The 12,715-nt window shown below is 34.6% G+C and overlaps 1 protein-coding gene across 1 annotated transcript in view; it reads left to right on the top strand.

The window, feature by feature from the left end:
• The first annotated feature begins 2,225 nt into the window (after positions 1-2,225).
• Positions 2,226-12,715, top strand: part of LOC144837019 (nose resistant to fluoxetine protein 6-like) — a 17,271-nt gene continuing 6,781 nt past the window's right edge. The window contains exons 1-9 of the mRNA XM_078691991.1: positions 2,226-2,252; positions 4,750-4,800; positions 7,030-7,521; positions 9,053-9,207; positions 9,778-9,856; positions 10,539-10,626; positions 11,198-11,409; positions 11,765-11,872; positions 12,672-12,715. The exon at positions 12,672-12,715 is cut by the window's right edge and continues 136 nt beyond it. Coding sequence (XP_078548117.1) covers positions 7,032-7,521; positions 9,053-9,207; positions 9,778-9,856; positions 10,539-10,626; positions 11,198-11,409; positions 11,765-11,872; positions 12,672-12,715 — 1,176 coding nt within the window. The 5' untranslated portion in view covers positions 2,226-2,252; positions 4,750-4,800; positions 7,030-7,031. The remainder of the gene's footprint in view (positions 2,253-4,749; positions 4,801-7,029; positions 7,522-9,052; positions 9,208-9,777; positions 9,857-10,538; positions 10,627-11,197; positions 11,410-11,764; positions 11,873-12,671) is intronic.

Genomic DNA, 12,715 nt, shown 5'->3' with positions numbered 1-12,715 from the left:
TCGGGCACATAAAAAAATGGGCCCGATTGTCTCTATGATGACCCCGATCGTCCATGGCCCCGATCGTCTGATCACCGTTGTCATACCTACACGAGCGATGTGTAAACTCAACTCGAGCGATGTGTAAACTCAACACAAGTAGGCCTAACACAAGCCGGCGATGTCTACATAACACAAGCGATGTCAACTTAGTTTTGTCCGTCCTGGCATGCCATACTCCTACATACTTACTTAAGGACTTCTTCTACATATTTTTATACTAAACTAGCTAGCATAGGCCTAGGCTCCTGTCTGCCTGCCGAGCTAGCTAGAGGACCAGGTAGGCCTCCTTTTCTTTTTTCAAAGATACCTCCACTTCTTCTTACTACACATCGTGATCCGGTTGTAGGCTAGGCTCTCTCTGTCGCATCAAAAAGATAGTGTAGTAGTAGTAGTAGTAGTAGTACTACTACTACTACAGGCGCTAATGCAGTTTCGTACCCACCCCTTAAAATTACTCAAAATGGTTTCAATACTTCATCTAACCTACTCACGAGTTGTCTACAACATTCAGCAAGCATAAAATGGTAAAATATCGATAATTTCTTATTTATAACTATTTTTAATCAATTAATAATTGACCACCCTTCAGAAATCCATCGCCAGCTTAGCTTTGCGAAAATCATCGCTAGGCCTGCCGATGAAAGTATGGAGGCCTCATAGGGCATCGATATATAGAGGACGCTGTTATGGTCATATTATGGCGATAATAAAATATTTTTTACATGTTCCTCGTGAAACGGATTTTAAGTTAATGAATAGTTGCTTCATTATTTAATGTTTTATTTGATTTTATTTTAATAAACACAACAGGAAAGAAGATAAAAAAGAAGAAATGGAAGACATGAAATGATGTATTCAGTGTCAGCAGAAGTAAAATAAATTCTAGTAATTGATGGAAAACATTTTTATTATAATTACATTTCAATAAATTATATCTTTCTGTTTTTGTTGCATTTCCTATTTCCATGTATTTGAAGAGGTCTTTCATAGGTGAATAAAAAATATTAATTAACAATAATATACTTCTATAAAATCTTAAAACAGGGAAACCATTAGCGATTCTAGTAGGCCTACAGCTAGTGATAACATTACTAAAACAATTAATTTGTCATAGCTTGATTATTGTGTTATAACATTAACAATGTAACTCAGGAATGAAGTACTGTAATTCTTTTTATTCATTTCATTTATTTGACCTAAAAACCATAATGTAAAATAAACTAAAACAGAGGAAAATTGGTCAGTACTTATATCTTCAAGAGTCAGCAGTTCCATATTTATCTTCTTTTCTGTGTGAAATTATACTAGTAAAATGAAAGAACAAATTAAAAACATGACACCCACAATGATGAATACAGCAATTGTATAGTATTTCTTTATTAAAAATATGAAACGCATGTCGGAAATAATGAAAATTATATTTGGTGCGTGCTTTAAACATTAGTAACTACGCCCTCTATAGAAAGCAACTGTTTACTCTATTAATAGAGTTAATGCCCTATGAGGCCTCCGTACTTTTATCGGCAGGCCTAGCGATGATTTTCGCGAAGCTAAGCTGGCGATGTATTTCCGAAGGGTGCTCAGTATTAATTGATTAAAATAGTTTTAAATAAAAATTTTTCGATTTTTTACAATTTTATGATTGCAGGATGTTGTAGACAACTCGTGAGTAGGTTGGATGAAGATTTTGAGTAATTTTAAGGGGTGGGTAAACATTCTATATATCTCTACTAGGCCTAGGCCATATTCTGCTTATCGCTATCCGCAGCGAAACCAATGGTACTACAGTACATCTCTCACCCACACTATCTTACTTTGTCTTTGGCGCGAAACGGGGAGAGATTTTTTTTTACACACTCTACTACTGTACTAGCCTAAATAGGAAAAGAACATCTTGAGTTTGTGTTTTATCTATTTATAGTCACTTTAAAATATATCCCTAACATTAATAAAATTATATATATTATTGATAATCAATTATATGAATGAATGATACAGTACTTTACCAAATGGCAATCAACTAAATGCATTTTCCGTACAAGGATAGCATGTCAAAGCGTGTGTGACGGATGACCACCCTTCTCTCGAGCTAAAAAAAACAGGTGGTAACTTTATACTAGCCGAGTCACGTGATCGTTTCGTCAATGTCAGGTGATCTACGTTAGTAGGCCGGCTGCTTCCATCAAAGTAAAAATAGTGCGACGGTAGTAGTACGGATTACGGTCGAAGCGGCCGCCAACCAAAGCGGCCGCTAGTTCAATAACGGTAATTTGTATGGAACGCCGTGTGCGCTTTGATTGTCGTTGTTTTGTAATCTTTGATTGTCATTGTTTCGACAGGTTTTCTTTACCTCGGACGTAAATAACAATCTAAATTATTATGTAATTTATTCTCTTTTTTTACAGATTGAATGTGATACGTTCTTTTAAACGAAATGGCGAATCGATGATTACTTACTTTAACTGTTCTACTAAATGATATGTTTAATAAAGTCAATAAAATACATTGTGGTGTTTGTATTGTATATTAATATAATATATAATAACCCAATTATTAAGAATAATATATATATATTTTCAATAAAGTATATCAAAATATATATATTTGTTATTGTATATTAATTAATTAGTAAAGTAACTACTGTAGTAGTGTTCGCAATCATAATAATTACAATAACATGATGACATCAATTTATTTATTTAATATCCTAAATTATTTTATACCTTCAGATATATAAATATTGATCAATTTAAAATTAGTTTTAAATACTAAAATAAGATGCAAGTTTCTGTACGGTACGTTAATTAATTACGCGAATTTCTGCTAATAACTACACGGCCGGCCAGGAAAAGTGCTGTAGAAGGTCGCGTTTTCGTCCCCATGTTGCTTTATTGAAAACACAAACAATGTATTACAATGGAATAACACTTAATGTATAACACACCCTATTACTAATCAATAAAAAATCAAGATTCGATAGTACAGTGTAAATGAGATATAACGATTCGGGAATACCGTACGTATTATTGCAATACTGTATAAAGATTCGATAGTATGTAAATGAGATATAAAGATTCGGCAACACCGTACGTAAATTATTATTGCAATACTGTATAAAGATTCGATAGTAGGTAAACGAGATATAAAGATTCGGCAATACCGTACGCAAACTATTAATACAATATTGTATAATAACGATTCAATAGTATGTAAATGATATATAAAGATTCGGCAATACCGTACGTAAATTATTAATGCAATACTGTATAACGATTCAATAGTATGTAAATGAGATATAAAGATTCGGCAATACCGTACGTAAATTATTATTGCAATACTGTATAAAGATTCGATAGTATGTAAATGAGATATAAAGATTCGGCAACACCGTACGTAAATTATTATTGCAATACTGTATAAAGACTCGATAGTAAAGTAAACGAGATATAACGATTCGGCAATACCGTACGTATTATTGCAATACTGTATAAAGATTCGATAGTATGTAAATGAGATATAAAGATTCGGCAACACCGTACGTAAATTATTATTGCAATACTGTATGAAGATTCGATAGTAAAGTAAACGAGATATAAAGATTCGGCAATACCGTACGTAAATTATTATTGCAATACTGTATGAAGATTCGATAGTAAAGTAAACGAGATATAAAGATTCGGCAATACCGTACGTAAATTATTATTGCAATACTGTATGAAGATTCGATAGTATGTAAATGAGATATAAAGATTCGGCAATACCGTACGTAAATTATTATTGCAATACTGTATAAAGACTCGATAGTAAAGTAAACGAGATATAACGATTCGGCAATACCGTACGTATTATTGCAATACTGTATAAAGATTCGATAGTATGTAAATGAGATATAAAGATTCGGCAACACCGTACGTAAATTATTATTGCAATACTGTATGAAGATTCGATAGTAAAGTAAACGAGATATAAAGATTCGGCAATACCGTACGTAAATTATTATTGCAATACTGTATGAAGATTCGATAGTAAAGTAAACGAGATATAAAGATTCGGCAATACCGTACGTAAATTATTATTGCAATACTGTATGAAGATTCGATAGTATGTAAATGAGATATAAAGATTCGGCAATACCGTACGTAAATTATTATTGCAATACTGTAAAAAGATTCGATAGTATGTAAATGAGATATAAAGATTCGGCAATACCGTACGTAAATTATTAATGCAATACGTATGTATAAAGATTCGATAGGAGAGTGCTCGAGAAACGTCGGGTTAGTTCAACGTTATTTTTTCCCTTCACTGCCAATATTTAAAAAAAAAGAGATATAAATAAATAAATAGTAAATGAGATATAAAGGTTCAATAGTACGTAGATTATGATGCAAACGTAAATTATTAATGATTCGATAGTTATAGGCCTATATGTAAATATATTTAGTTAGTTAATATTAAAATACAAATAAAATATACATTAATTTATCGGCAGGCAAACTTAATTTTTATAGAAATATAAAGATTCGATAGTACATGATTTGGCTTATATTTATTGGTTTGACCATACATACAGCTGTAACTCAACTCGCCATAGGCCATGGTGTTGACAACGACAATCAAAGATTAAAGCGCACATGGCGTTCCATACAAATGACAATATTAAACTGGCGGCCGCTTTGGTTGGCGGCCGCTTCGACCATACTCCAGTAGTACGAGGGAGTGTGTTGTTCATTATTTTTGATCAGCAAATTTCAGTAGGTAAGCCCTACTTCCAAGCCTACATTATTTGTAGTAGTAGGTAGTAGCCTAGTAGGCTAGGCCTAGCCTAGCTTAGTAGCTAGTACTACTAGGCTAGGCCTAGAGTATACTACTACTACTAGTAGTATAGGCCTAGCTAGTAGTAGGCTAGGGCCTAGGCCCAGCCTAGCTAGCTAGGCTACTAGCTAGGCCAGCAGTAGAGGCTATCCATGATATTACTGTAGCTAGGCTAGCTAGCTAATAGTAGGCCCAGGCTAGGCCTACCTATCCTATTTTTATGGTTAGTAAGCTAGCTAGATAGAGGGCCTTACTAGGCCTAGCCTAGTATTAATAGCTAGGCCTAGTTAGTAGTAGTTTAAAGGGGATCCAGTCAAGTCGCCCCATCGCAAAGTCGCCCCATACAAAGTCGCCCAATACAAAGTCGCCCCATCGCAAAGTCGCCCCAAAACAAAGTCGCCCCGGCACAGTCGCCCCATCGCAAAGTCGCCCCATTACAAAGTCGCCCCATCGCAAATTCGCCCCATCGCAAAGTCGCCCCAACGCAAAGTCGCCCCATCGCAAAGTCGCCCACTGTTTTAATCATATGGTTGCGTTTGATATCGATTGCGTTGTTACTTTGGTCGCGCTAAATGTCGTATACATTATAATGTTTATGGCGGGGCTTCCCCTTTTATGCCTACACGTCCCGTGTTATTTTGTGTATCATTGCGACATTTTACGCACTTGTAAACTATTTGTTAACGTTTTGGGGCGACTTTGCGATAGGGCGACTTTGCGATAGGGCGACTTTGCGATAGGGCGACTTTGCGATGGGGCGACTTTGCGTTGGGGCGACTTTGCGATGGGGCGACTGTGTCGGGGCGACTTTGTTTTGGGGCGACTTTGCGATGGGGCGACTGTGTAAGGGGCGACTTTGTATGGGGCGACTTTGCGATGGGGCGACTTGACTAGCATCCGTTTAAAGTTAGGTTAGGGCCAGCAGAGGCCCCTAATTTAGGCTAATGATGATACTCATCATATAGGCCTAGGCTATATAGACTATATGAGAGGCATATCTTCTTAGTTAGGCCTAGCCTAGAGTAACTATATAGCCTAGGGCCTAGGCTGGGCCTACTAGGCCTAGGCCTAGTTATTAATTATCAGAGAGGACCTACCTAGCCGCCACTCGGCACACACCTCTATACAGCCACATACTGTCTGTGTACATGCGCAGCAACTTTATCCTGTGTAAAGCTTGGTTATTACTAACAACGCAACGTAAGTGATTTGATCAATCACACGCGATGTATTATTCGAACAGTGAATTGAACTTGCTTGCATCCTTGTGTTGTGTCTCTAGTGGGAACCATGCTTTAGTGTAAGTTGTGACTGCTACAAAATGATGTTAATCATGTCAAGACTAAAGACTCGACACGGCTAATTCATTTTGCATTGTAACTACTGTACCCTTTGGAATATACCATTGACAGCAATTTGATCCTGTAAATTTCCCCAAACAGAGTAACCCAAAAATGCTTGGTGCTCAAGTTGAGTTCTTGGCAGTTTTGGAATCCTTTGGACTAGTAGAATTTATTGCAACTGGGGGCCAATTTTTCCCGACCCTATTTTGGCCATCATCTTGGATTTCAAAATGGCCCCCATTTTTTACTCAAAACTGATAGTAGCTCCTATTTTGAACCATGTACGAACGTAATTTGTGTGACAAATCTTACAATATTATGATAAATTAGTCCAATGGTACAATTTATAATAATAGCATATGTCAACCATATTGGATTCCAAGATGGCCGCCATTAAAAACGTATATAATGTATGCATTTATATATTTAATAATCAAATTATGGCTGCCATATGCTATTATTATAAATTGTACCATTGGACTGATTTAGCATAATATTGTAAGATTTGTCACACAAATCAATCATAGTCTATATCCTTAGTATTCACTCTTCATAACTATCCCCTATATTATAATCAAAATTCAACTCCTAAGTCTACAAAGCACACACATACTTTAGCACACACAAGGCACCATAAGAACATTATGAAGTTGAAAAAAATGTTTGACCCTTCGCTAAATTGTACATTCCCGTGAATCCAACCTTCTAAAGGAATGGTTTTAATCATTTTTTTTACAGATCTTGTAATTAGTTACGCAATTTAAATAGTTAATATTCCATTATAAAAAGTGTAAATAGTTTTTTCAATATAATCTTGTTATTATTTTAGAAATGGCACTTTTATCACTGGTAAAGATTTTCATCGCATCTACACTCATTACCTCTTCATACGCAAGATTTGAAGAGATCAGAAGTCAACAGGATGCCTTAAAATACCTTGCAAAACAGAGATATGCAAGCCCAGACCTAGTTGAGGTCAGCCCGATTCTACAACCTCTTATAAACAGTGTCATTGACAAATGGGAGTCACAGGATTTATTTCAGCAAGACACTACAATTCAGTATAGAACAACTCAAGAACCAATGCAAAATGGTACCACCCCAGAGCCAATGCAGAATGATACCACCCCAGAGCCAATGCATAATGGTACCACCCCAGAGCCAATGCATAATGGTACCACCCCAGACCCAATACACATTGGAACAACCCAGATACCTGTCACAAACTCGTATCAACAGTGCGAAGCCGATTTGAGTCAAATGGTTGAGGACTTCTTGATGTACACTTCTGATAAAAATTCAAATTATTATGCATTAATGAGTAAGTATCTATTTGTTTCACAAAACAAAGAGTCTTTTAACTAATGGTCTAATTGGTCTTGCGATTAAAGCCATCTTTATTAGATAGACGGTCATTTACTAAAGTCATCCCTGTTAGACTGGTAATCAGTCTTCAGCTCTTTCTACAATATCAAACTTTATTTGACAAAAAATGGACACGATGACATCATATCACTACCATATTTGGACATATCACACATTTTTTTTTCAAACTAGTTTGATAGTGTAGACAGAACTTTAGCTAAGACTGTGATTGATGGGGCAAAGCAATTACACATAGAATACCAAATATGGCTGCTGACTCCACAATCAAACAGTATACTATGCACAATGAAATCTATATTAAATTCTATTAAAGATCATTGTCATGTGATCTATCTTCCTGTCTTTTATGATCAATAATACCAAGGTATATTATCGGCAACACAATTTGATAAACAATAAGACTTTTAATATTCGAGTAGGCTTTTTTGGAAGCTATAATTTTTGGCATGCAGATATCATAACATTCTATAACACTCCTTTGCCATTGTATCAAACAATTACAAAAGAAATTCATATCAAAATACTCCTTAACAGAAACCAAGCTGTTTAAACAAATCAAAGTTCACTAAAGTAATTTAATATCGTGTAGGCATGTAGATTGAAAGTAGTAGGCTAACATTGCAGTTTCTATAGATTCAGACAAGCATTTATTTGGACAAAAGAACAAAACAACATTAATATAATAATGATCATGAAAAAGGTCTGTTTTTAGTCCCGAGTTGTTCCTGGCAGGTGTGTACTGCTATGGTATTAAACTGACCTGACCCCAAACCTGGTTTATCAATTGTGGCATCTGCAAGGGAAACCAGACATAAGTCGGAATTTTCAAAATTGAGATTTCCACAAATACTGAAACTACACAATCTAAAATGCTGAAAAAAATATCTTGATACCATGTCTACTTCCAGAGATATCTCAGTCTAAAGTTTTGGTTGTTACAATCAGTGTTTTGAGAAAAATGCTTTTAAAGTTAAGTTACAGGAAATGACAACAACAACAAAATAAACAGGGTGTCTAAGTATACTCCTTAGCAAAAGGGTATTCTAATTGTTTTATTTCAATGAAACTTCGCACCTTCCTTAATTAACTATTGTTCTATTATTATGCAAAATTTCATTAAAATCAACCCAATGGAACACTTTCAATTTAAGCGTAAAACATGATAGGTTTTATGAAAATCATACATAATTTACACCATCTTTTTAACCAACATACTACACAAAATGTTAAAATGTATCTATTTATTTGTCTCAAAATAGAAAAACACCAAGGTAATGTAAATAAATATTGTTTCAGCTATGCTTTTCTGTAAAAATAAAAAAATGTAATTTTTCAGCCTTTTAATGTTTTTGGCTCTTTCTACAAATCTACAAATGCGACTTATGTCCGATTTCGCTTGCATGTGCCACAATTATAGATAAATAGGATAGGAAAAATTGTCACCATGTTACATGTTTTTCCTACAGTGGTGGATTCATATGGAAAGCTTCCTCCAGGGGTTATGCAAGGTCATTCACAATGGATAGGACTGTTTGATCAGTGTCTGAATCAGACACAAGAACACACGCAAAAGAATTTTGGTGCCCAATATTGTATTGCACATACTATAACGAAAGACACGGTAAAATTTAATAGTCTATTTATAATCAATAGATTATAGTAAAGTATCGTAATTTCAATTTAATTTTTTTTTCAAATTATTGGAACTGTTGAATCTTATTTCACAAATGCAAAATGTAACAAATTGTAACCACATTTGCATAGTGTGAAGACAATTTTGTGGAAAATCTCGGAAGAAAAACACATCAACAAGAGGCCTGTGTTTTTGTTCCAAGTTCTTACTGTGCACACATGTATTGCCTTGGTATTAACTGCACTAATAGTATAGTAATCGAATAGCACGCAACTATTCTTTCTCCCGAGATTTCACAAGGTTCGTGTATGCGTGTGTGAAAACATGTAATAAGTCGGTAACCTGGTTACAATTAGTAATTAGCAATTTATACAGATGTGAAAAGGGTACAAGTTTAATGTTTGTATAATTGTTATCCTTATGTTAATGAAATTGACACAGCATTAAAGGTTTACAGTATATTTGAAGATGTACTGTACTGACAAAAGTTATTCTTCAAAAAGAGGATTGGCTGATACATAGAACAATATACTGTATTTTGTTTCTTTTCAATTTCAGAAGGCACCACTTCTATCTGTTGGAATCTGTGTTCCTGATTCTTGCACTGAATCTGATTTATATGTTCTAATGGAACTAGGTAATGTAACAAAAGCTAAATTAATGACAATTTAAAATGTCAAAAGTTAATTAAAACATCTAGAATACATCAAATGGGATGTTAAAACATTAAATTCATATCTCATGCTTAGACAATGAAATTGCTTCTACAGTTGTAGTGTGTAGTGATGCTGTAACTTGATGGTTAGCATGCTTGCCCTCCAATCCATCCCTAAGTCCAGGCTGCAATCCGGATTACTTCACTCGCTAAGCCTCAAATGAGACTTAAGCCTCTATCGCACGGGACTTAATTTGGTCTAATTAACTAAATCGTCAGCTAAATTGACCAAACTGGTTACAGCTCATGGTAAATTGACCAAGTCCAGTAGTTACTTTTACTGACCACTGCCTGCCCAGAACTTACCATGGCCTTGGTAAAACTAACCACGCTTTCTAGAAAGTCCAATCCGAACATGTGACTCTGGTAAAACTGTGGAACAACCTTCCTAATTCAAGATACACCTTCTATCGAAGCCTATTTCAAAACCCCTTTAAAAACCCAACTTTAAATTTTTTTTTAATTCAATCTGTTTTCTCTCTCATCCCATTTTTAATTGAAGCAATTTAAGACTGATTGATTGTTAAAAGTGCTCTATAAATTCGACAACAATAACATTAATGCATAAAGGTGAAGTAACATGCATTTCTTCAAAATCTTTCAGGTATTTTGGAACTGAAGATGAAAAATGTTGTGGCATATGCATCCTGTAACAAAGAGATTGAATACAACGCTGGCGCAATATCATGTTTGTAAGTTGTGTCCTAATTATGTTTGATATACCTGTGACTGGTTGTTTTTTGTTTTGTATAATCTCTGTTGTATGTGGTCAATACGTACACATTTCTCTGGTGTTAAGTTTAGAAAAAGATAAAATCTAATCCACTGGACTTGTTTAGTATTAAACAGAGACGTTTCACGATCTATCGAGGTCGTGTCATCAGGCTGAATGATGGATTTGTGGGCATTTGGTCAGTGACCCGTGACAGGGTCAAGGAGCTGTTAGTAAAACGTCTAGGAATTTTGTTGACAGCTGAATTGAAAGTTCCAGTAAGTAAGTCCGGTGGATTAGATTTTATCTCTTTCTAAACTTAATACTACCTGGATGAATGACAATATACTGATACATATCAGTGTTTCTCCAGTGTTCTTCGCTAGATCACATTAAGGTTTTATTAAGCTGATCACATTATTTTATAATTTTAAGTTTACATAACATGACTTGATCATGAATGGCTTGATCATGGTATTGGAAGCATGACCAACAATGATTGTGAACCTATACCTTTTCTGGTCAATAATTTATCGTACATTTTTCTACAGAGTGTTTCTGTCAATAATTGGAGCATTTATTGTAGCTGGGACAGGATATGAGCTGTTTACGATTTACGGTGTGAGCAAAGACGATCCGCTTGGGTTTAAAACCTTGACAGAAGAACCAGATATGACAAATCATGAGAATGGAGTTCAAATTCGACCAACAACAGGGGCTCGAGGGGTGCACATGATGCATGCAGAGCCAGGAAATAACTCTTGTAAGAATTCACATATTCACTGTTATTATTTAGTTGAATATTTCATATATGTAAATTAAAATTATAAAGACTAATTTTAAATGTGGGCAAAAAATCTGGATTGTAGCCTACTAGGCTAAATTGTGAGAAGGTGTGGACGAATTTCATCTCCCTTAAGGGTCCTGTCATCTCGACTAGCCACCATAATGTGCTTACTGTATTTGTCTGTCTGTCTGTTAATCCTGAGATGGACAATTACTGTACACCAGGTAACTCCTTATAAAGGTGCATACAAGCCAAATGTATACACTGGACATTATCTGAGAAGATGTATACTACCACATTTTATGTAACATTTTATATTTATTCATTTTAGATATCAATTCACCTACTACATTATATAATCCTGTATCATCTTCAGCTAACCCATCCATCAATGGATCAGCTCCACTCATTGAGCCAATCGGAATTCACGATCCACCAGGTATAACCGCATCATCATTAAAATCAACATTCGTAACTGTACCTCTTTGGATACCTACTATTAATTTAGAATGAATTGGCTTTTATGAAACATCACATTTTTAATTATCACATTGATAGTGTATTTGATGATAATAAAATTCAATCCAAACGAAATGAGGAAATAGATATTTCAAACTTGTACTGCATGTTCTATTAAAAATGCATGAATATATTTATTTATCATATATTTATACTGAATGACACTTTCAGTTCTAAACCATTGATTTCCAATGTGGTTCAGTAGAGAACATCACCAATATAATAATAAGATATATAAAACAGTACTTTTTCATTAAAAATAATTTAATTAAAATTAATTTCAATTAAAAATAGAATTGAAGGCATATTTATAGACATAAAACATGAAGCCTAAGTCTATTGTACAGGTATATAAACATTAAAGGCAACACTCAACTTTTTTATCCATAGTGGTCCCATGGTACATTCTATAATGGGTGTTTGTTGACCAGGTTGTTATTGTCTTGAATCTGAGACTATTCGACCCATCACTGATTCAGCATGGGGCAATACTGCCCAGATATATTTGGACGGTTCAGCCTGAGAGGAATATAGTTCTTGGGTCAAATGCCGCTACCATTGCCTCGGGTGGTTAATATCTGATTACCAAATTTCTTTCATGTCAATACATTACAATCCATCATTCCTTTCATTAATAATTATGATACTTTTATCATATATGTTAATTTTACTAGTATTTTGCTGTACATGTATCTGATAATTAATGTTTGTTTTTTCAGTTACCTGTTCAGGTTTTTTCAAGAAATTTATACTGTGTTTTTCA

The sequence above is a fragment of the Antedon bifida genome, chromosome 3, assembly GCF_963402885.1.
Source record: "Antedon bifida chromosome 3, ecAntBifi1.1, whole genome shotgun sequence".
Classification (NCBI taxonomy): Eukaryota; Metazoa; Echinodermata; class Crinoidea; order Comatulida; family Antedonidae; genus Antedon; species Antedon bifida.
This window is presented reverse-complemented; position numbering and strand designations above follow the sequence as displayed.